Source organism: Microcaecilia unicolor, chromosome 4 (genome assembly GCF_901765095.1).
Source record: "Microcaecilia unicolor chromosome 4, aMicUni1.1, whole genome shotgun sequence".
Lineage (NCBI taxonomy): Eukaryota > Metazoa > Chordata > Amphibia > Gymnophiona > Siphonopidae > Microcaecilia > Microcaecilia unicolor.
The window spans coordinates 163,719,498-163,745,357 of record NC_044034.1 but is presented as its reverse complement, the minus strand read 5'-3'; the positions used below and the strand labels follow the sequence as shown (position 1 = coordinate 163,745,357).

The following is a 25,860-nucleotide window of genomic DNA, read 5'->3' as shown; positions in this document are numbered from 1 at the left end:
GTTGACGGACAGACGCCAGAGGGTGGTGGTGAATGGAGTTCGCTCGGAGGAAGGAAAGGTGAGTAGTGGAGTGCCTCAGGGATCGGTGCTGGGGCCGGTTCTGTTCAATATATTTGTGAGTGACATAGCCGAAGGGTTACAAGGTAAAGTTTGCCTTTTTGCAGATGACACCAAGATTTCCAACAGAGTGGACACCCCGGAGGGAGTGGAAAACATGAAAAAAGATCTGAAGAAGCTAGAAGAATGGTCTAACGTTTGGCAATTAAAATTCAATGCGAAGAAATGCAAAGTGATGCACTTAGGGAGTAGAAATCCAAGGGAGACGTATGTGTTAGGCGGGGAGAGTCTGATAGGCACGGACGGGGAGAGGGATCTTGGGGTGATAGTATCTGAGGACCTGAAGGCGACGAAACAGTGCGACAAGGCGGTGGCCGTAGCTAGAAGGTTGCTAGGCTGTATAGAGAGAGGAGTGACCAGCAGAAGAAAGGAGGTTTTAATGCCCCTGTATAAGACGTTGGTGAGGCCCCACCTGGAGTATTGTGTTCAGTTTTGGAGGCCGTATCTTGCGAAGGATGTTAAAAAAATGGAAGCGGTGCAAAGAAAAGCTACGAGGATGGTATGGGATTTACGTTCCAAGACGTATGAAGAGAGGCTTGCTGACCTGAACATGTACACCCTGGAGGAAAGGAGGAACAGGGGTGATATGATACAGACGTTCAAATATTTGAATGGTATTAATCCGCAAACGAATCTTTTCCGGAGATGGGAAGGCGGTAGAACGAGAGGACATGAAATGAGATTGAAGGGGGGCAGACTCAGGAAAGATGTCAGGAAGTATTTTTTCACAGAGAGGGTGGTGAACGCTTGGAATGCCCTCCCGCGGGAGGTGGTGGAGATGAAAACAGTAACGGAGTTCAAACATGCGTGGGATATACATAGAGGAATCCTGTGCAGAAGGAATGGATCCTCAGAAGCTTAGCTGAAATTGGGTGGCGGAGCAGGTGGGGGAAAGAGGGGGTGGTGGTTGGGAAGCGAGGATAGGGGAGGGCAGACTTATACGGTCTGTACCAGAGCCGGTGCTGGGAGGCGGGACTGGTGGTTGGGAGGCGGGAAATACTGCTGGGCAGACTTATATGGTCTGTGCCCTGAAAAGGACAGGTACAAATTCAATTCAAGGTAAGGTATACACATATGAGTTTGTCTTGGGCAGACTGGATGGACCATGCAGGTCTTTTTCTGCCGTCATCTACTATGTTACTATGAACATTCAATTTTGGCACTGGCAAATTTCAACTTGTTTTTTTTTTTTGGGGGGGGGGGGTTGTTTTTGCTTGTTTGTTTTTGGGGGGAAAATTTGTTTTTACTGTATTTTACAATAAAGCAGAATAACAAAAGAATGCAATATGTATAGCAATAAAGGCAGGTTAACAGCAAAACGAGAAATACCAATCAAACCCCACACCCACACCCATCTCCCTCTCAGGAATGCAGCAACCAATTAAGAACAAGATCCCATAGATGATGTGGATCTCTATGTTTCATAAACACGCCAAAGTTTTGAGAAAGCGGCCACGCCTCAGTGCTGTCAATTTAGAAATTTGAAAGACAAATTCCAACTTTTTTTTTTCAAAGTTCCTGGGTTTATGATACATGGGAAAATTAGGTTCTTACCTTGGTAATTTTCTTTCCTTTAGTCACAGCAGATGAATCCATTACGAATGGGTTGTGTCCACCTACCAGCAGTGGGGAGATAGAGAACACTGAAAACCATAGTGCCTCTAGGACGGCTAGCTCCATCTGCCTCTCAGTATTTGAAGCTTCCAAAGCAGTGTTACACCGCAAAGTAGAATAACATGAACTTTCCTCACAGCGAACGAAGACCCCAGAACAGGGGCAGTAACTCAAAGGAGGGACGAACTCAACCTCCTGTAGTAGAACAGAAATCCTGAAGACTGTTTTCCAACTTCTCCCAATGAGGGAACATGTCTGCAGGAAAAACTGAACACAAAACAGAGTCGGTCAGGGAGGGATCATGGATTCATCTGCTGTGACTAAAGGAAAGAAAATTACCAAGGTAAGAACCTAATTTTCCCTTCCTTGTCATCAGCAGCAGATGAATACATTACGAATGGGATGTATCAAAGCAATCCCTAGATAGGGCGGGAACAAGCCACACCACGCGCAAGCACTTGTGCTCCAAAAAGCGCGTCCCTCCTGGCAGCCACATCCAGCCTGTAATGACAGGCAAAAGAGAGCTTAGAAGCCCAAGTAGCTGCACTACATATCTCTTGAAGAGAGAGTGCTCCCGTTTCAGCCCAAGAGGAGGAAATCGCTCTTGTGGAATGTGCCTTAAAGGCGTCAGGCGGAGGCCGGCCAGATAACAGATATGCAGAAAAAATGGCTTCCTTAAGCCAACGAGCTATAGTGGCTTTAGACGCTGGAGACCCTCTGCGAGGACCTGACAACAATACAAAAAGGTGATCAGAGGTCCTGAAAGCATTTGACATCTGAAGATACTGCAACAGAGCCCTGCGCACATCCAGAAGGCGCAACTGCCCACAGGATTCTGGAAACTCCTCCCAAGTAAAGGAGGGCAGAAAAATAGGCTGGTTTAGGTGAAACGCTGAAACCACTTTAGGCAGGAAGGAAGGCACTGTACGTACCGTTACTCCGAAAATTGCAGAAATGGGTCTCGACAGGACAGCGCCTGGAGCTCAGACACCCGTCTCGCCGATGTGATGGTCACAAGAAGACTGCCTTTAAAGTCATATCCTTCTCCGAAGCCCGCCACAGCGGCTCGAAAGGCGAACCCTGCAGAGCCTTCAATACCAGCCCCAGGTTGCAAGCTGGACAAGGTGCCCGCATGGGAGGACGGAGCCGAAGCACCCCTCTAAGAAACCGTGCAATGTCTGGATGTGCAGCTAAGGAGAGGCCAGCGACCTTCCCTCGAAAGCATGCCAATGCTGCCACTTGCACCCGCAGGGAATTATAGGTCAAGCCTTTTTGTACACCATCCTGCAAAAAGTCAAGAATCGGCGAGACAGAAGCCTGCATGGGTGTGATCGCCTTTGGAACACACCAAGCCTCAAACTGGCACCAAATCCGGGCATACGCAACGGAAGTGGACCGCTTGCAGGCCTGCAAGAGAGTGGAGATGACCTTGTTAGAATAGCCTCGTCTCTCAATTGCTCCCTCTCAATAGCCATGCCGTAAGACCAAAGCGGCAGGGATCCTCCAAGGTTACCAGGCCCTGCGTCAACTTCACCAACCTTTGCTTAGAGGCCATGTCAGCCGCCCAATGCTGTAGCCATAGAAGGCGGCGAGCGGCCACCGCCACAGTCATCTGTTTAGCCGATCTCTGACCAGATCATAAAGGGCGTCAGCCAAAAATAACAAGGCCGACTCCATCCGCGATGCCACCTCCACAAGGGGCTCCGCTCCATCCCCGGGCTGTTCCACTGCCTGTTGCAACCAAGCGAGGCAGACTCGAGCAGCATAACAACTGCACATCGACACCCGTAAGGCTAGGCCTGAAATTTCAAAGGACCATTTCATTGCTGATTCCAGCCGTCGGTCCTGCATGTCCTTCAGGGTGACCCCTCCCTCTACTGGGAGGGTAGTCTTCTTCGTCACAGCCGTGATTGGGGCATCTACTTTAGACATGGCCAAGCGTGCCAAGTGCTCCTCACTAAGAGGGTATAAGTGCCCCATTGCCCTGGCAACTTTGAAAGGCCCCTCGGGGTCAGCCCATTGAGCCGAAATAAGCTCTTGGATGGCGTCATGCAAAGGAAAGGCTCGAGCAGGCTTCTTAGTACTTGCCATCCTCGGACTACCAGAGGAGGCCTCGCCAAGCACAGGATCTTCAATAGAGAGGGCCTGCAAGGCGTCAGAAATAAGCGCTGGCAGCTCCTCACGGTGGAAAATCCTAACCGCAGTGGGATCATCTGGATCCAGTGGCAATCCGGCACCTTCCTCTGGCTCCTCAGACCATGAAGGCCTGTCAGACCCCTCAGAATCCCCACAGCCCAACCATGGGGGGGGGGGGGGGGGGGGGGGGAAGGGGGTGCGCCACTCTCTGAAGGGGAATTTACCTTTCTACGCTTGTCATGCGGCCAAATGTCTGGGGAAAGAACGCCTGACGGCAATACCTGACCGGCCTCCACCGGAGGGGAACCAGGTAGCAACGCAGAGTCAGACACCTGCTCTTTAACATGAATGCTTTATGTAAAAGCAACACAAACTCAGGGGAGAAAGGCTCATCCTGGTCTCCCGGTTCTAATCCGGGGCAAGCAGCTCCTCTGGTAGCCTCCATCCAAGACTCCCCTCCGGCCTCAGACCCCTCCGCTCCTGCGGGGGTCGGGCCATGCGGTGCATCCAGGATGGCACCCGCTGCCAGTTCCACCGAGCGGGAAGAGACATCGCTCGCCATGCTCGAGCCGGCCCTGACGTCTGAAGAGCCCTGCTGCTGATCTGCGCTTGCCACAACGTGAACAGCGCTTAACAACCTCCGCAGCCATCGCCAAAAACGGCAGAAATTTTCAAAATGGCGGATTCACACCAAAAACGCCCCGATCGGGGGGCCTCCCCGGAGGAGCTACAAGATGCTCTTACCTCACCCGACTGTCCCAGAGCTCCGGTCACACTGCACAGACAGAAGATAGCTTCAGAATCGCAGCGCTAACAAGCGCATCGCGTTTTTTTAAAAACGCTGTAAGGAAAGTTAGAGGCAACAGCTACAGAGGCACTCCGGAGGTCCAGAAGAGTGGGAAAGGCAGGGAAAGGACGAACCAATGTGCATGCATCCACATAGAAGAGAGTGGGAAAGGCAGAGACAGGGCAAACCTATATGCCTGCATCCACATAGGGGGAAGGGTAAGGCAGGGAAAGAGCTAACCTATGTGCCTTTAAAGTGGAGCTGCAATAGCCACAACACCCCTGCAACAACTGGTAAAAGCACAGGAGCCACCCCAGGCAGATTCTTGAAGGAGCTGAATAAGCTGCGTCCAACCCTGCTGGGAGATAGAGAATACTGAGAGGAAGATGGAGCTAGCCGTCCAGGAGGCACTATGGTTTTCAGTGTTCTCTATCTCCCCCTGCTGGTAGGTGGACACAACCCATTCGTAATGGATTCATCTGCTGCTGATGACAAGGAAGTATATTTCCCATAATTTCAGTGCTGATGCTGTGACATTCTTTACTCCAATATTTACAATCTGAATTAATTTATGTATGTTTTAATTTGCAACCTTTTTCATCGCACAGAACACTTTTTAACAGCACTAAAATTTGTCAAGGCACACCCCTCAGAGTCCAGCATTTTACCTTCCCTCCCCACAACCCCCACAAAAATAGTCCGGCATCTCTCCATGCTGTCCCCTTCTCGGTCAACAACCAGGAATCTCCAGTTGTCTTTCCTGACTCCCCACCCCCACCCCGTGTACCTTTTAAAAGTTTTCTTGTCACTAGCAGCCTGCAGCAGGGAGCAGCAATTCGCCTGCTCGCACCAATGCCAGTATCTTCTCTCTCATGTAACTTCCTGCTTCCACATAGGCGGGAAGCGTCAGATAGAAGGCTCCAGGGTTGGCATGAGCAGGCTGTACAAATCACTGCTTCCTGCTGTTAGAGATGAGAAAATTTACTCCATTCTGGCATAAATTAAGTTGGCCCAACTCCCGCAGCACACCTGGGAATCAGCTGCGGCACACCAATGTGCCACGGCACAGTGGTTGAAAACTGATCTTTTAGAGCTTCTTTAAAAATAGCCTGGCAGGGAGCTTATGTGATAAGGTGGCTGCCTTATATTGTTAATTGCAAGGGTTAGAGGATCAAACTTGGGCATCCTTTATAGAATGCGGGGATCTCACACTACCTGGTGGAGTTATGTCTGATAATGACATATACAAATGTTTGTGCTGCTTTCCTATTTTAGTGGCGTTCCTTTCTTTACTTCTTAATTGTATGTAAACCTCTGACTAACTTGCCAAGGGGCCCTTTTACAAAGTGGTGGTAAGCCCAATGCGGGTGCAGCAGCCCAGCGGTAGTTCCCACCCCCAGAATGCACCATTTCCGGCGCTACAAAAATATTTTAATTTTTGTAGCATCGGTGGGTACCTGGTGGTAATCAGGCAGTGCCACGTACCACCCGGTTACTGCTGCGGTAGCGTGGGAGCCCTTACCGCCAACCTCAATGGGTGATGGTAAGTGCTCCCACCCAAAATGGATGTGCAGCAAGTACTTCACTTGCCACACGTTCATTTCTTTAAAAAGAAAAAACACCTTTTACACACTGTGCTAACAAGGGGCCTTGGAGTGCATCAAAAGCACACGCCATCACTAGCGCAGGCCCCCTTTTGCCACAGCTTCATAAAAGGACCCTTGAGTACGGTATAGCAGGTTCTTAATAAATGATAAATGAAGAAAAAGAAAAAAAATCATTTCTACAAGACCCCTGCTGCACAGAACTGTGTTTACCAATGATGCTGCTTGAATGGGACCATGGGAGATGAAGGGGAAGGCAGGGACTCTGGGCTGATGGCAGCCAAAGGGAAGGAAAGGAATGAAGAAGATGTTCAATGATGTGGAAGGAAGATTTACACTGGAAAGGAAACGATAAGGTACTACAATATTAGTTGTTGTAAACTGTATAAGTGCCATTGATGGCTCCCTTGTGGTGTATCATGTGCTGTAAAACAAAAACAGTAGTAAGGGAACTGGTGATCTAGAAAAGTGGGCATGGCATATAAATGATACACGAAGTTCAAAGTCTGGCAGTATGTGTAAGAATAAGCCAGATCATGTATGTGTGTTATGAAAGAGAAGGGGTAAATAAAACATGTAACGCGTCTGTAAATTCTTTTTTTTTTTTTACTTTCCTCCACTTTCACTTCTGTAAAATATACACTAATACTAGACAAAAATAAGCACTACAAGAATAAAATTTCTCTATGTATTAATTTGCACTTTTATGTTTAAATTTCACCAGTTACCAGGAAACCACCTTGCTGCAGCCTGGGAAACCTGCACTCACAGCCCGTGTTTTCATTCTGAAAATGTAGCACAGCTGTGTGTACACAGGTAATTAACCAGGTCACTTTTGAAATAAAAGAAATCCATTCTAATTAGAAAAAGAACACGATTAGGATACTAGCATATTTAACCAGATAGAGACATATTAATTCCTAACCAGGACAGTTCTTTCCCAAAGGCCTAGCTTCCTGGAGAGATAAATTACCGACACTGTTAATAACTGGGCTATAAAAACCTACTGAACTGTGGCTTACTAAATGTTTACAAAGTGGTTGTTCATTTGTTTCCCTTCAATTTTTCTTACTAACCAAAAGGTTGGCGAGCTGCAGACTGTCTCTGCAGACGCCTTAGGAGACAAGCATCATGGCTATGGGACTTCTGTCAGAGATTCTCTTCATGTAAGTCTTGCCTTCTGGGGAAATGCCACACTCAGCTATAAGACACTGAAGGTGTTGGCTGTTGTGGACTGCAGAGAGGTGACCACAGTCCAGTCCAATCTTGAACTCTGAGTGTCCCGCCTCAATGCATTAGGAGACTTACAGTTCCGCCTTTTATATTTCAAGCCAACCCTGCAGCTACTACAGTACATTAAAAGGAGATGTGAATATTCCAAACCTCCAAGAAGTCTCCCTTCGTAAAAGGACCACATGATATTCTAAACATGAAGCTCTGTTAACGCAAGAAAATCTCCAAACCAGAAGTCACAACTTTGTGCATATGCTATCAAGTCAGTTTTATTCAATGAAGGGAAGCCAGTACTGTCTGCCCCCTCCACCTCCTGCTGTATGTGCACTAAGTACATATGGCTAATAATTACTACCACCTGGTATCAATCCAAAGATGAATTTGTTAATTAGAACTGAAATGCTTTAAACCATTCCCCTGATCTCTGAGAGATGCTGTGTTAGCATAATGCATATGGTTATACACTGCTGCTATCTCATTGGCTCCTGCATCAGATGTCCAATGTCCCTTACGATTGCACAGTCAACACAGAACAATGGGCTCCAAAGAGCACAAGATCACCTGTGAATCCGCATGAGCAGCATCCCAATTTCCTTGGGCTCAAAAAAGGTGGGAGCCAAACACTAACACTGAAAATAGAAGTGCTCAGAAGTAAAACCTCAAAAGCTGATTTTCTATTACTTACCTGCTAAATGAGGTTTTTTTTTTTGCTTGTATTACTTTGAGAAGCAGAGATTTAAAAGACTAACTTTAGAGCCTGTTGCATTCAATCCATGAACTGAGTGAGAACCAAAATATGACCTCTGAGATATGACCTAATGTAGTAACATACTAGATGTCAGCAGATAAAGACCTGTACGGTCCATTCAGTCTGCCCAACAATATAAACTCATTACATATGTTACATCATACATACAATTACTACTACTACTTATCATTTAGAAAGATTCTCAGCTATGACTTCACAGAAAGCGTGAAAAAGATAACATTAACATGGACATATCCTGCAAAATCATCCGATGTGTCCATTCGACTTTCTATGAGATCACGCAACTCCTTTGCTCAAAGATTTACACTGGTTGCCAGTATGCACTAGCATAGTTTAAGGTGTTTAAAATCATTAATGGCTGTTACCCTCTCACTCACATTCAGTTATTGACCATTCCTGTTGTTCAGTCTGCTTCTCATTTTCGATCTTTATTAAGATTGAACACATTTAACAGTAGGAAAACCTATCTTAATGTTTTCATGAAAGCTCTTTTAAATTATCAATTGAGTAAAATCTGGACCTTGATTCCGGTTCAAATTCAGAGTCTATCTAATTATTTGCCATTTCAAAAAACTTTACAAACCTTTTTAGTAAATATTATGTATCTGTCTAGCAAGGGTTCCATAGTAATTTATATTGTAACCCTCTTTGATTCCAAGTTGATATAAGTGAGATATAAATGCTGGAACAGGATAGAATACTTGAGTGTAATAAATATCTCCAGAAGTCTGGGCACAGTACCTTCAGGTGGCTCCTCCCTCAGGTGAGGCGGTAGTTCTTCACTGGCTGTCTCCTCAGCATCCTCCATCATCTGAGCCTCTGTACTGGGTCCCTGCAGAACACATCAGAGATTGTTGGGTCAGGGGTGAAATCTTGTTATTAAAACTTGAGAAGAACCATCATCATCAGGGACTGAAAATGTGTCCAAGACTCATTCAGTAAGGAAGACACATACTTGTCCAGGCCTCTCCCTCCCTGTAGAGATTCCCTATGCTCCTCATCACCTGCTGTTTCTTTTGTTGATGCTTTCTCAGTCTATGGACATTTGATGCACCCTACAAACCTCGACATCCTCCCACCTATCCTACCTGATGTCCAAACTTGGCTCACCCACTGCCTCCTTCCTCAGCAATGTCCTTGCAGTATCCTCATCCATCTTTCCCTCCCCCTACACTTCACTCAGGCCCAGACCATTTTCTAGTATGTGTCCACACTAGAGGTGTGCACGGGGACATAATCTGTTTCCCAATCCCCAGACAATTCTCTTTTATCCTCATCATACGGCTACCCTTCACCAATCCCCATTTTCTTTCCCATCCCTGTACGCAACCCGCATTTAAAAGATCGTGTAAAGAGTCACGAGATGCTTGGCTGAGGGGAAGGACGCCGCATCCCATAGCTCCGCGGCCCTGATGGTTCCATCTAGCCCACAGCGCCTTTAAAAATCCAAACTTTCTACCCGCGGAGATAGCACTTATAATCGGAATACCTAAGGAGTGAGGGGCGGTCGTGAGAGCCCGAAACACAGCGATAATGACCTCCAAATCCGGTCGGAAAGACGGAGCCCGAGGTCGCGCGGGTGAAGGCAAGATGGCGGAGGCCGGACCCGCGGGAGACTCGGTGAGCTCCGTGTGGGCCGCCGAAATCGCAGCGGAAGTCTCCACATTGTTGGAAGGGACAGTAGACCGCAAACTGCAAAGAATATCTGAGCAGATAGAGCAGCTGGACGGAAAGTTCGTGGGGTTACATGCAGACATGGCGGGATTCCAACAAAGATTATCAGACTTAGAAGACCATTACCAAAAAGACGAATTCCAGCAAAAGCAACTAAAGAAACAAGTTGAAGAGCTCTCTGCTAAGATTGAAGATTTAGAGAATAGATCAAGAAGGAATAACCTTCGTTTTGTTGGTTTCCCGGAATCTATACGAGAAGTAGACCTTCGAGAGTTCCTTGAAAAATGGCTTCCCACAGCACTGAACTTAGGGAGCATGGCACATGGATTACAAATCGAAAGAGCGCATCGGCTGGGCAGAGCACGACAGGAGTCGGAGAGACCAAGGGTGGTCATTTGTAAAGTGCTAAATTACATGCATAAGCAGGAAATCTTAAGAGCCTGGCGTTTGAAAGGAACAGTGCAATATGAATCTTACAAGATTTTATGTTTCCAAGATTTTTCAGCCGCTGTAGCAGCTCAACGTCGCAAATATGCGGATCCCTGTAAGAAGCTACACGATAAGAGGGTCCGCTTCGCCTTAATGTTTCCAGCAAAGCTGTGCATTTATCATGATGAAAAGCAGCATGTTGCAGAATCCCCGGAGGCGGCTTTGCAATTTATTAACCAACTGAGGGAGAGTACCGAAGGGGAAAGTGTATGTACCGCGGCCACGAGTCCGCGGGAGACCTGAAAGGGATCGGCTGCACAGAACAGTGACATGCTAGGAGGTTGGTAAAGGCCAGAAGATGGCATGGACATTGTGTAAGACATTATGTGACTAAGCAAAGGAGCTTTATTTGAGAATGGGGCCATGAAGGTCCTGGTTATGGAGGGGAGGACTGAAGGTGATATTAAATATACATAAGGGCATTTTGCTAACGTTATAAGGCCTTTGGAAGGCGGGAATGTTTATTATGTAACACTAGGGCGCTGTGGGGCAGGGGCGGAGAAGAGGCGTGACCGGTTCTCTAACGAGAGCAATGTGTGAAGTATGGGGGGGGGAATAGGGGAGGGAAGGGGGGAGGGGCGGGCAGGGTGGGAAGTTGGACAAGGGGAGGGAGGTGGGAGGGGGAGGGGGGAGTTTTTTGATTTTGCTTTATTCCTTTTATGTAATTCTATTTTCTGTTCAATTCGGATCAGCATCTCAGGACAAGAGGGCTGCTGTGGACGAGATGGGGCACACCCAGGGGCTGGGGGGTGGGCCTTAAGCTACAGACCACACTCATCTATGGAACTAATAATCAAGAAGCAGGTCGGGCTCCCTTAAGTTGATTTCTTGGAATGTGGGGGGGATCTCATCACCCATAAAGCGCACAAAGGTTCTGCAGGCACTGAGGAGACATGGGGCAGATGTCGCTTTTCTTCAAGAAACGCATCTGTCAACATCTGAGCATCTTAAATTTAAGACAGGGTGGGTGGAAATAGCAGAAGGATCGCCAGCAGTGGGGAAAAAGGGAGGAGTTCTTTTATTGATTCGTAAGGGGCTTCAAATGAAGATAAAGGCAGTAAAGAGAGGTATTGAAGGGAGATGTATAATAGTGGAAGTGGAGAGGGGTAGGAACACTTATATTTTTTGCAATATATATGCACCCAATGCTTATGACAAAAACTTTTATAAACACTTGTTGGAGTTGTTGGGGCCATATCAAGGAAATAACATAATTTTAGGAGGAGACTTTAACATGGTCTATGACCCCCGGGTAGATAGAAGTAGCGCCTCCAACCTGACTGTACAACACTCCCAGAGAGGCCTGCCTCATCTTTGTGAAACATTAGATTTGCTTGATGTCTGGAGGATATTACACCCAATGCAGAGGGACTACACCCACGTGTCTCGCGCACATCTGTCGCAGTCCCGCATAGATTATTTTCTGATCTCACGGGAGCTTTTTGCAGCTGTGCCGGACGCGGCGATAGATGTGTGCGAAATCTCAGATCATTCGATTATATGGATGGAATTGCAGTCGCAGGGTGCGGGGAGAGGGCGGGGAAGTTGGAGATTCCCATTTGACCTTTATAGAGATCCATATTTTAAGGCTTATATAGGAGAAAAATGGCAGGACTTCACAACTACTAACGGGGGTCACCAACATCAAGCAGGCCTATACTGGGAAACAGCAAAAGCCGTTATGAGGGGGGAGATAATAGCATATAGGGCAAGGAAAAGGAAGTTGAGGGACAAAGAAATTCTTCGTCTGGAAAGAAAGGTTCGTAAGCTGAGGTTGCGATTAGGGAAAGAAGTCACAGAGGCAAACAAGAGAACACTTTTAACAACACAGAGAGAGCTAAATGAACTATTGCATCAGAGGGCGCAGAAATCACAATTGTACTATAAATTCCAACTTTTTCAGTATGGGAACAAAGCGGGAGCATTAATGGGAAGGTTGATCAAAGGGGCCAAAGGATCGACACAGATACTGCAAGTGCGAGATCGGGGGGGTCAAATACTGCGCGATTCCCAACATATAATAGAGCGTTTTCGTGGATATTTTGAGAACATCTATAAGGAGCCGGAGGATATTATAACGGATAGTGAGGTGTACCTGACTAATCAAGAGTTACCCCAGGTTACAGAGGAACAGAGGGAAGCCCTGAATAGCCCAATTGTGGAAGGGGAACTAATGGTAGCAATGCAGCAAAGCAACCTGCACAAAGCACCGGGACCTGATGGGTATAGCATGGCATTTTATAAGATGCTGCAAGAGCAAGTCACACCCCCGCTGCTAAATCTATTCAATGCAATGGCAACCTCGGGAGAGATGCCGGCCGCATTAAATATGGCAAGAGTGGTAGTGTTACTAAAACCTGGGAAAGATGAGTTGGAAGCAGGGTCATACAGGCCCATATCCCTATTAAACTGTGACATTAAATTATACTCTAAGATCTTGGCGAATCGCTTGGCCAGAGTACTCCCCAACCTAATAGCAGAACCACAGGTAGGCTTTGTAAAAGGCAGAACGGCCACAAAGAACATCAGGGCTTTGCTGGCTTCTTTGGAAACTGTAGAAGCACAGGGTCTCCCTTCTCTGTTAGTCAGTTTTGACGCAGAGAAGGCATTCGACAGGGTGGTATGGAACTTTATGTTTGAAGTGCTTAGGCGGGTGGGGATAGAGGGATTGTTCCATAATGCAGTAAAAGCTTTGTATCTAAATCCGCAAGCTCACATGTGGATAAATGGGGAACAATCGACATCGTTTTCAATCAGGCGCGGCACACGTCAGGGGTGTCCTCTCTCCCCATTGTTGTTCGTTCTGACTTTAGACCCCCTGATCAGAGAAATAAGTACGCACCCGGAAGTGGAGGGAGTGACCTGGGGAAACTCCTCGTTTAAAATCTCCGCTTTCGCAGATGATATTTTGGTACACATTACTCAGCCAAAGAAATCTCTGGGAGCAGTGTTGGAACTCTTACAAGAGTACGGAGACTTTGCGGGATTCAAAATAAATTATTCAAAATCCCAGGCCTTGACAGGTAGTCTGGCAGTGCGGAATTTATGGGGCCAAGCGTTTCCTCTGAAGTGGGCAACGGAGTCCATCAAGTACCTAGGCGTCTGGATCCCCATGCGTACTTCCGCTCTCTACCATTCTAATGTAACTGGGATGGTGGAAGTATTAAGAGGTAGATTGGCGAAATGGAAGATTTTGCCACTCTCCATGCACGGGAGGATACATCTATATCGGATGACGGAATTTCCAAGGTGGCTCTATTTGTTGAGGGTACTCCCATTGAGGCTTAAGAGAAAAGACTTAATCACAATACATCAGCACCTCCGTAAATTTCTTTGGAGAGATTCAAAGCCGAAGCTCCCGTTAAAAATTTTGATGGGGCCCTGGAGGGAAGGGGGGATGGGTCTACCAGATCTGCGACGTTACAATCAGGCATGCTTGTTAAGGCATCTAGGGGACTGGTTTTTAGGTAGGCAGGACTTTACACCTCGAACACTAGAGCAAGATTATTTTAAACCGTTCCACCTGTATTATCTATTGCACTGTTCCAGGGAATCCATACCGCCACATGTGGGAAGGAGCATACTATTGAGCCCGCTACGCGAGGTCTGGAAAGAATTAACTAAGAGCTGGGGTCTAGCGGCGGATACCTCTGACTTATTACCTCTTCAAGGAAACCCGAGCTTTACGCCCGGAATGGACAGCCTGGTGTTTAACAGGTGGGCAGCTCTGGGAATAACTAGGCTAGAGCATGTACTAGGAGCAAGGGGTCAATTGTTAGAGGTAGGGGCATTAGGAGTGGGCATAGAACAGGGAGCTATATTTGCCCATTTTCAATTGGCCCATTATATACGTACCTTGGACTTAGGGAAGTTGCAAAGTAGGCATGGGAGCCGTGTCAGGGAATTCTTTAGGGCAGTCCCGGGGGAGCGCTTTTCGGTTTCGGGTTTACATAAGATTCTAAGGGATTACAGTGGTAGGAAGGATACAGATCGTACACTGCAGCGTTGGGCTAGTGACCTCCAGAGACCCAATTTGACCATAGACTTTCAGAAACTGACAGCCAGGATTCCTTCCTTGTCAGGTAGTGCAATATTGCGAGAATGCCAGTTTCGAATCCTGTATAGGGCATATATGACGAAGCTTCAGGTGTTCCGCTTTGGAGGAGTTCCAGATCCATTGTGCTCCAAATGTGGGAAACAAGAAAGCACATGGTTTCACTCCTTCTGGGAATGTCCAAAAATAAAAACGTTTTGGGGGCAAATTATAAATTACTTGGAGTCAGTGGTGCACAGTAGGGTTCATCCCTCTCCACAGGGGTTTCTACTGGATAGGTTTGAAGTATTTGCACAACATCCTAAGGGGGTCCGACAGTTTTTTCGTAAAGCGGGCATTATAGGGAAGAAGCTTATTTTGTCTGGGTGGATGCAAACGGAGCCGCCGGACTTTTGGCATTGGAGGAATCGCCTGCATGAGCTACTCTTACTAGAGCGTAGGGTGGTGGGGTCCTCCCAAGGAGAAGGAGAGCATTTTTGGAGATATGGGAACCCTATATACAATCATTATCATCCAAAGCACGCAGTTTCATCTTGAACCGTATTTGATTTTTTTTTTTTTTTTTTGCATGATTCTTTCTTCTTTGGGGGGGAGGGGAGGGAGGGTTATGGAGGTAAACAACTTTCACAGGGCAATTCTCACCAGTTAGTGGTAAGGTGGGAAGGCACACCTTGATGGAGCAATTATTTGGGGCCTATTCGTAGGGTTGGATGACAATAGGAACAACAGTGGACTACAAAACAGTATGGGTTCTCAGATTTAGTTGCATAGCCATTACGAAGGCTGCGCATCATGCAATGACATCCCGGAACATAGCTCCATAAAATAATATAAATGTTGGGTATAAAAGGGTGAGACTTCTTTTGAAGACATCCATACCCGCGCACCTGTTCTAAGAACTGTATTAACTAAAATATTGTTCAGTTTTATAAAAGGTTTAAAGTAAATGTTACACTTTATAGGCGAAAGGGGAAAGATGGGGGGGGGGGGGGGGGAAGGGGAGGTTGGCTGGGAGAAAACTGAAAACCACTTGACACTGGATGTAACACCAACAGTTGTTTGTTGTATTAGTTATGTAATCAATATTATTGACTGAAAGGTGGTAAATATATATCTTAACCTGCATAATATGTCAATAAACAGATTTAAACATAAAAGATCGTGTAAATTCAAACAAAGCATAAAATGTGTCCTATAACTTGTTAAAATTAAATAATAGGCATAACTTTGTTAAATATGCATGAAAAACATATTTATGAAACACAAACTGTGAGAAAACAAGTCATGTCAACCTAAGGAAAAATAATAAAACCATCTATACAGCCAGAGCTCAGTTCCATTTTAAGTTTCTTGATTGTTCGTCTGCAATCCAGGTGATCTGCAAGATGATTCTTTAAGGATGGGGGGGGGGGGGGGATGGAACTTGATATACTGCTTTTCTGTGGTTACAATCAAAGCGGTTTACATATTATTTTTGTACCTGGGAAAATGGAGGTTAAGTGATTTGCCCAGTCAAAAGGAGCTCTAGTGGGAATTGAACCCAGTTCCCCAGGCTACTCCTCCTATCCACATGGTTGTCTGGGCTTGCAATTGTTAGATGCCATTTCAACTGATATTTTGTTGGGACCACCAGATGCAGTGAAGGCTTAGGATCTATTGACAGTTCTTTTGTAGCTCTCTCAAATGGTTCCAACACCATAACAACTTCTGCAAGGAAGAAGTCATCAATTGCGCACAATTTTTTGGTCAGGAAGTGCTTCTTTGTAACTGGTCCAGTAGCAACTGCATTTGGCTCCTCCATATTCTCTGCCACAGATGTCAGTGTCAGTAGAACACTGTTCCACTGAGTTGACACCCATTGCTTGAGCGTTTTCTTCAGTGAACTTTTTATTTTTTATTTATTTAATTTATTTGGATTTTGTTCACACCTTTTTCAGTAGTAGCTCAAGGTGAGTTATATTCAGGTACACTGGGTATTTCTCCGTCCATGAGTCCTGAGGGCTCACAATCTAAGTTTGTACCTGAGACCAGTGCTCTAACCACTAGGCCACTCCGTAAGTACACAAGTATTGCCATACTGGGCCAGACAAAAGGTCCATCAAGTCCAGCATCCTGTTTCCAACAGTGGCCAATCCAGGTCACAAATACCTGGCAAGATCTCAAAAAAAGTACAAAACATTTTATGCTGCTTATCCCAGAAATAAACAGTGGATTTTCCCCAAGTCCATTTTAATAATGGTCTATGGACTTTTCCATCCAAACCTTTTTTAAACCCCACTAAGCTAACCACCTTTACCACATTCTCTGGCAATGAATTCCAGAGTTTAAATGCACGTTGGGTAAAAAAAACGTTTTCTACAGTTCGTTTTAAATTTACTACTTTGTAGCTTCATTGCATGCCCCCTAGTCCTAGTATTTTGGAAGGTAAACAGACACTTCATGTCTACCCATTCTACTCCACTCATTATTTTATAAACTTCTATCATATCTCCCCTCAGCAGTCTTTTCTCCAAGCTGAATAGCCCTAGCTGCTTTTGCCTTTCCTCATAGGAAAGTCGTCCCATCCCCCTTATCATTTTCGTCACCCTTCTCTGCACCTTTTCTAATTCCACTATATCTTTTTCTAATTCCACTATATCTTCCACTCCAGATGACTTTTGTTTGCTTAATAAGTGTAACCACCTCCTTCCACAATGTTATAAGCTTGCTTACATCACTGGGGAGGTTATATGGATAATTTTCAGTTTTTGATGGCTTCAGTCCCTGAGAGAGTACGAGACAGAGATTATGATCTGCACAGTCTATCCAGACCTCATCTCGAAATGCTGTTTTCATTATTAGCCACATTATCAGTCACATAAATAAGACTAGCTCAGTGGAGATTATACTCTGCCCAAGTGCTCGGAAAAAATCAGCGAATATTCTCACCATTTTATTAGTGGTCTCCTTCACTGCCAAAACTGCTGAACACTTTGTCCAGTTTTCATCAAATGAGCTCCTCTTTTGATTTTTGTACACAGAGACATAATCTGGTTCACATTTTTAATCCATTCCCTCCCATTCCCACGGTAACACAGTAGATGACGGCAGAGAAAGACCTGCATGGTCCATCCAGTCTGCCCAACAAGATAAACTCATATGTGCTACTTTTTGTGTATACCTGACCTTGATTTGTATCTGCCATTTTCAGGGCACAGACCGTAGAATTCTGCAAAGCACCAGCCCCTCCTCCCAACCATTAGCCCTGCCTCCCACCACCAGCTCTGCCACCCAATCTCCGCTAAGCTTCTGAGGATCCAATCCTTCTGAACAGGATTCTTCATGTTTATCCAACGCATTTTTGAATTCCGTTACCGTTTTCATCTCCACCACCTCCCGCGGGAGGGCATTCCAAGTATCCACTACTCTCTCCGTGAAAAAATACTTCCTGACATTTTTCTTGAGTTTGCCCCCCTTCAATCTCATTTCATGTCCTCTAGTTCTACCGCCTTCCCATCTACAGAAAAGGTTCGTTTGCAGATTAATACCTTTCAAATATTTGAACGTCTGAATCATATCACCCCCGTTTCTCCTTTCCTCCAGGGTATACATGTTCAGGTCAGCAAGTCTCTCCTCATACGTCTTGTAACGCAAATCCCATACCATTCTTGTAGCTTTTCTTTGCACTGCTTCAATTCTTTTAGCAAGATACGGCCTCCAAAACTGAACACAATACTCCAGGTGGGGCCTCACCAACGACTTATACAGGGGCATCAACACCTCCTTTCTTCTGCTGGTCACACCTCTCTCTATACTGCCTAGCAACCTTCTAGCTACGGCCACCGCCTTGTCACACTGTTTCATCGCCTTCAGATCCTCAGATACTATCACCCCAAGATCCTTCTCCCCGTCTGTACATATCAAACTCTCACCACCTAACACATGCGTCTCCCGTGGATTTCTACTCCCTAAGTGCATCATTTTGCATTTATTCGCATTGAATTTTAATTGCCAAACCTTAGACCATTCTTCTAGCTTTTGCAGATCCTTTTTCATGTTTTCCACTCCCTCCTGGGTGTCCACTCTGTTACAAATCTTAGTATCATCCGCAAAAAGGCAACTTCTAACCCTTCGGCAATGTCACTCACAAATATATTGAACATAATCGGCCCAAGCACCAATCCCTGAGGCACTCCACTACTCACCTCTCCCTCATCTGAGTGAATTCCATTAACCACCACCCTCTGGTGTGGTGGTTAGTGGAATTAACCACCATGCCGGTAGCATTGACTTTTTCTGTCCCCATCCCTGTGGGTTCCCCATTGCCCCACCCCCACGTTTACAAAGGCCTCTTTTACTAAGGCACGCTAGCATTTTTAGTGTGCGCTAATATTTACGGCCCACTAAACGTTAGCAATGTCCACAGGAATACATGGACGTCGCTAATGTTTAGCTTGCCCTAAAATGATAGTGCCCTAGTAAAAGACCCGCTCAGAATCCTACTGTCATCTCTCCCTACCCAAGCCCTCATCTTTCCTTGGTAACCCATTCCCTCCACCACTCTTGCTACTACTTTTTATCAGCAGGGAGGGGATGTTGCCTGAAGACTGTCACAAAAAGGAGTCCTGCTTGTTTAGACTAACAGACTGATTTAACACATGTTTTTCAATACCCCCAAAGGACAGTTTATAAATTAAAATGGTTATATCCACAGAGCTGATAAAATATCAAGATCATTTTTCTGCAACTTTTCTGACTTCATGCACAATTTTTCTTTAAGTTAGTCACCCTTATTTCTGTGTCAAGCCTGTTACTCTCTTTTGTCTTTATATTCCACCTCTGCTTGCAGTCTTACAGTTTATGCAAGTTCCGTTCCTCTATCGTGCACAAAAGTACTTCACTCCCTAAACTATACTGATCCCTCTTTTAGCATTAAGTCTTAGCTGCCAAATTCTGGATCATTCTTGAAGTTTTGCTAAGTCCCTCCTCATATCATCCACACCATCAGAGGTGTCTACACTATTGCAGAGTTTGGTATCTTTCACAAAGAGGCAAACCTTACCATACAGCCCTTTGGCAATATTACTTATAAAAATGTTAAAAGAACTGGGCCACAAAGTGAACTTGTGGCATACCACTGGTTAACATTCCTTTCCTTAGACAGCACTCCTTTTACCACTACCCTCTGTGGCTTTCCACTCAACCAGTTCCTAACCCAGGAAGTCACTTTAGGCTCTATACCAAGGGGACTCAGTTTATTAATAAAGTTGTTCATGTGGAACAGAGACAAAAAAATCTAAGCACAACACATCTAGCACGGTCCTTTGATCCACCTCTCTGGTGACCCAGTCAAAGAAATTAATCAAGGTGTGCATTAAACTTTAGGACCGCTACTAAAAGGGGAGGGGGAAATCTAGTTTACGTGTGGGGGGAGGGGGATGGGACAAACTGCAGCCTATGAAGGTGGTGATGAATGTCTAGAGAGAGAGAGAGAGAGTTTTAACACCTAGAGTACAGTTTCATATTAAATATTTTATTAATAAATCTGGAAGCTTTCATTGCTACATAATAGCAATGGATATAAAAGACCAGTGAACTGAGATGGGCAGTCAGAGCTGTAAATACATAGTCTGCTCACAAGGATTCATATCCTGCATCTTATACTTGATTCCCATATCTGTAATGGACCATCGGATGACATCACCCACTTCTGTGCCTGACTCAGTCCTCCTTGTTGACAGAAAAAAAATTATTATTATTATGTTCTCTATTATACTGAAATCATTAATTGTGTCTCCTAGTGAAGACTGTGCACTATACAACCAAAACCTTAGCTGCATTCAAAACACTGTAATACTCTTATAATACTAAATAAATTAATCCTACAATATTTACTAGGTACTTACTCTAACATAACTGTAAGGGTAAAAGAATGCCCTGCAAGAGGGTCTGTCTAATTCAGGGCTATGCTTTGTACACAGAGCTACAGAAATCTTCAAGACCATGCAACATTTTTATATGTTACAAGAACATTAAACAAACGTAAGAAAAACGCACAAGAAAGCTACACATTATTACATGCAAGTCCACTTCAAGAGACACCAAAATGAGATTCAAGAGAAAAACAAATTCCAAATTAATCCAAATAAACGTTCGACCCCAAGTCAAGACACCTGCTTAAATCTAATTATAGAAACATTCTTCCACATTCTGAACAATCTGTGAGAAAATTCTCCAAAGTATCAAAGAGTTGTTTCCATGTGTTTCCTGGCATTTACAAGGAAATTTCAGGAAAAGGAGGCACCCACTGCCAAAACCTTAGCTTTAGCTGTAGAAAGGCCTTCCGCTTGATCTAACAACCAGTTAACAGCCTGCAGCATAGTCTTGTTCCTTAGATTCCTGGCATTTGGAATACTAAGCAACAAAAATATGTGGATGCCAGAAAGGCCAGCGAGTTCTGAAAATGTGAAGCCGCTGTGTTGCTATGAAATAATACAACAATGGATAGGACTTCAGACTCTCAGTCTTGTTCAATGCAGCTGTGTATGTGTGAAGAAGAGAAATCCTGGTAATCTGAAATCCTAGATCGCATCAATGGATTGGATCGTGTAAAATTTCAAAACACTTACTTTCGTTCTAACAGTATCTGTACATTCTGAAGTACTTGTAAGTTGCAATATACCTATGTTACAGCCCTGAATGTAAATAAACCAGTACAGACACATCACTCATCGAGTTGCTTGTATTGTAACTGTCTTTATTATGACGTATGAACCTCCTAGTCTGAACAGGTGCCCTCACGGACGCATAAAATAAGTTAAACTAAATATGCAAGGTACAATAAACAGCAGTTCTTACAGTCTCAACTTTATTTAAATATTTATACACCACCTGCTTGGAAGAACCAGTCAAAAAAGGTTTGAAAACAAAAATTAAAAACACTAAACATGTAAAAGAAAGAAGTAGAAACCAGAAAAGCAAGAGAACGAAGTTCTACAATATATATGACCACTTCTGGAAAAAGGTGACTGAAGTATCCATAAACAAAAAAAGGAGGTTTTGTGAATTCTATTACAGCAAACAATTTGTAATACAGCAGTCTAAACCCCATCCTTTTAAGTATGTGTGTGTGTGTGGGGGGGGGGGGGGGTTGCAGAAGTTCAAACACGTAACTTTTCCAGACTGTGTATGGACCCATGACATGAAAAAAGAAAACAAACAACAATATCAGCCAGTCTCAACATTTTGGATCTGATATTTTAGTCATCTTTTCCCAAAGACAGTAACCTAAAACAGCTAAACAGAGTTCTAAGGAATTATCATTTCCCACCTGTTCAAGTACCATAACCCCTGATCTTAGAATTTTATCTTTTCTTTTCTGGGCTTTAAGTTCTTACTAAATCTTAAAGAGAGACTGACCTTAGATCAAATCTCAAGGGGAAGCAGATTTCGCAAAGAGAAGTCTCTCACATGCCAACTGCTCTTGTACATCATCTTATCAGAAGGCACTTGTCACATGTATCCTTCTTCACAAAGTAGCGCCTAAAAATTGGCACTGATGTGACGCTCTTAGCGCGATTCTATAATAAGTAAGCTTCATTTATAGATTTGCGCTTAGCACTAAGGTGCACCTAACTGTAGGCGGCTACAATTATGTCTGTGATAAGCAGACCTAAATACTGGCAACTAAGTTAGGTGAGCTTAGGCATGATTCTGTATCAGCGCACGTAAAATCCAGGAACAGCCCAGGAACACCTCTAACCACGCCCCCAAATTGTTATGATCAATCTGTTATAGAATTGGCTATGTGCCTAAATCCTAATTATTGTTATCTCCCAATTATCAGCGCTGATTAGGTTGTTGTTCAATTAAGTTCCGGTGAAGTTCCGGGTTATATGTCAGACCTTATAGGAACTCTACTAAATCATCACGCACGTTCCTGAACCTTCACTACCCCAACTGCAAAGGAGTGAAATATAAATTAACATATGCATCCAGTTTCTCCCATATAAGTACGCAAATATGGAACGAACTACCTAAATCAATAAAAACACACGACATAAATAATTTCCGTAAATTATTGAAAACTAACCTATTCAACAAAGCATACGACAATAATCCATCCTAAATACCAGTTAATCAAAAGTTTACACCGAGCCTTCACTAAACCTAATTCTGTACTTCCCGATCGTCCATACTAATCAACAAGATTGAAGTTTAACATTCATGATTGTCCAAGTTAATCTATCACGATTGAAGTTAATCCAACACCTTTTATTTCTGATTATGAAAATGCACTTTCTATAACTACATACCGTATTTTTCGGACTATAAGACGCACCTAGGTTTTAGAGGAGGGAAATAAGGAAAAAAAATGTTTTCCTTTTTCCCCAACTCTAAAACCTAGGTGCTCCGGTGCGTCTTGTCCGAATCCAGCCCTCCCCCCAGCCCTGTCACCACTTCTTCCTACTCACGCGATCTTCCCTGGTGGTGTAGTGACGTCGGGGCAGGAAAGAGCCCCCTCTTTCCTGCCCAGCGCGCTGCTCTCCATCCTCCTGTATGCATTGCTGCCTGACGTCACTAGACCACCAGGGAAGATCGCGTGAGTAGGAAGAAGTCTACCTTCGGACTATAAGACGCACCCCCCATTTTCCTCCCAAATTTGGGGGGAAAAAAGTGCGTCTTATAGTCCGAAAAATACGGTACCTAATCCTCTCCGTCTCCTTCACCTTAAATATGTATTTCTCTTCTGGAATTGGTGATCACCATTATGGAAAATGTAAGCCACATTGAGCCTGCAAATAGGTGGGAAAATGTGGGATAAAAATGCTACAAATAAATAAATAAATAAAGTTGTGTGCACTCTTTATAGAATCACGCTAAGCATGTCTAATTGGTGCCAATTTTTCAGGTGCAATATATAACATTTGGCCCTTAGCAAATAAAGGCTTACCATCATGAAGCACTTCAACCTCTGGATTCTATATAATGGGCTTAGATTTAGGAGCAAAAATCGAACACACCACATAATTGGCTTAACAAGCTAATGAGCACCGATATCAGCATTCAACAAGCAATAATGAGCACTAATTGGCACTGATTAGAATTTAGGTACACAACTCGCTAAGCATACTCCGTAATGATGTGTGTCAAACTTTTAACATGCGCAGGCAAAAGGGGGATTGGTTATGGGCGTGGAAATGGGCATTTTGTAGGCGTTCTGAAATTTAGGCACCTTGTTATAAGAATATGGCCCAGTGTGCCTAAATCTATGTGACAGGATTTATACCATGTTCTAGTTGGTGTAAATGGATGTGCAGAAATTTAGGCGCTGAAATATAACTAAGCGTATTCTATAATCGGTGCCTAAATCTAAGTGCTGATTATAGAATACACTTAGTCTGCACTGATTTCAGTGCCGATTTTTTAGACACTATATATAGAATCTCCTCCTAAATATCAGGACCACCAATTTCAATGACATAAGTTCTTCTATAGGAAGCCAAGGAAGCTTAAAGAAAGCAGGCTGGGCTAAATCCCTTCTCTTAAGCACTATAGTATTTGAGCAGCCACAGTTCAGATGATTTGCAACTTATTCAAGATTTTAGCAGGTAGCCCCATATGAAAGGTATTACAATAGTGTAAAGCACCTATAACTAAGGCTTGCATAACAGACTACATGGTCCATTCCTCCAAACAGGGTGCAGCTACTTCACCAGATGAAGCTAATAATAGGTGTTTCAAGCCTTAGAGGAACCCTTGTGATTCCTGATTGAATTGATATGAATACCTATCCGTTAATCTGAGGCTGCTGAGAGATTGCTACCTGATAAGAAGTCCACAAAACTTACAAAAATCCACTTTAGACACATTTAGTATCAATCCAGTAATCTGTAACCAGATGTTATCTGTTCCAAAACATACATTAGACATATAATGATGGGGAACTATGATAAACATGAAAAAGATTAAGTCAACAGATTAAAATGCAATAATAAAAAAAACACACCCATACACACATATTTGTAATCTCAAACAGTAAAACATAACAAAAGATAACTTTTCCACCAACACGGATAGTGAACAGGAAAGTACAACATGACTGAATAAGTTCACATCCTTGTATGTTTTTCATATTCTGTCTGAAAAAAGATAACTGAAAATGGATTGAACTAGGCATTTGTGTACTTAACTGAACATAACTCTGCTTTTTCAATGTGAAGGAACATTAATAGACATACTCAAAAAAAGTAAGGATTTGGATTGCAGTTTTTCAGTCCTTTGATTCAGTACTTGATGACAGTTTTTGGCCATTCATCTTGGCAGACTAGTCCGGACTCTCAAACTGGCTGGGGATTGTCATGCTTACTGTATCCCTATGCTGCAGGCAAAGAGAAGGATGACATGTAAAACCTCACTGTCTTCTAATTATCTACTCTTGTCCCCTAAATCACAGAAATGGTATGATCCAATAACTCCTGCCATGGAATGAGAAGTGATCTTGCTCAGTAGCACCTCCTGTCTTTATAAAATACTAAGACTAGTATTGGACATTGACAACAGCCCTAGAGCTATTCATGCAACTATTTGTCATGTACATGCATAAATTATAGCATTTTATGTAGTTTATGTGTGTATGTGTGTGCTCCGCCCAAACTCCCCCTCCCCCCAACCACTGGCAAAATACACACCCATGAATTCAAAGTCCATACTTTTACTCTGGTCTGTATTTTTAAGAAGCCATTTATATGCATCTGTGACCACAGCCACAGTCACATGTAAATGATTAAAATACCCCAAAGTAGCTGCATACTGTACATGCTCCCTTCACGAGCAGCAAAGTATTAAGGCGCTGCATTCAGGTTGCAGTCTCCTTTGGAAACGTGGGCTCAAATCCCAGTCCTGACAAGCCAGAGCTCTTTCCTTTCTAGTAATCGGAATGTGCAACTCCACCGCAAGGTTCCATGGCCACCTCAGCTTTCTGAGGGGTACCCATCATATGGGAATATGTTGGTAACTACCCAACAGTCAGCACACAGGCTTTACACTTACTTATGTTTTATTTTTCCATCTAATGCAAGGTAAGTGAAGAACTTGAAACCACACTTTAGTAAACAGGCCCCTAGCATTGGATCAGCCCTGCTTGTGCTGACCTAAGGGGATGTGAAAAAAAAAGAGAAGGCAGAAAAATGATGGAAAGGCTAGGCAGGGGGCACAGCACTTGCAGTTTTTCCCCATTTTAACCCCTGAGCAACGTGCAACGACTGAGGCACACATGCCCAATGTGCAATGTACGTAAGATGGGAACTGGGATGGAGAGGACGGATATGAAGGCTACCAGAGTTCAATGGAATAAGAAAGAGATCATCAAGAGCGAGAGGTAAACAAGAAAGGAAAGCTCTGA

The 25,860-nt window shown here is 44.2% G+C and overlaps 1 protein-coding gene across 1 annotated transcript in view; it reads right to left on the bottom strand.

The window, feature by feature from the left end:
- Positions 1–25,860, bottom strand: part of LOC115468813 (transmembrane protein 263-like) — a 352,513-nt gene that overhangs the window by 322,170 nt on the left and 4,483 nt on the right. Inside the window, exon 2 of the mRNA XM_030200828.1 lies at positions 9,002–9,092. Within this exon, the coding sequence (XP_030056688.1) occupies positions 9,002–9,092 (91 nt within the window). The remainder of the gene's footprint in view (positions 1–9,001; positions 9,093–25,860) is intronic.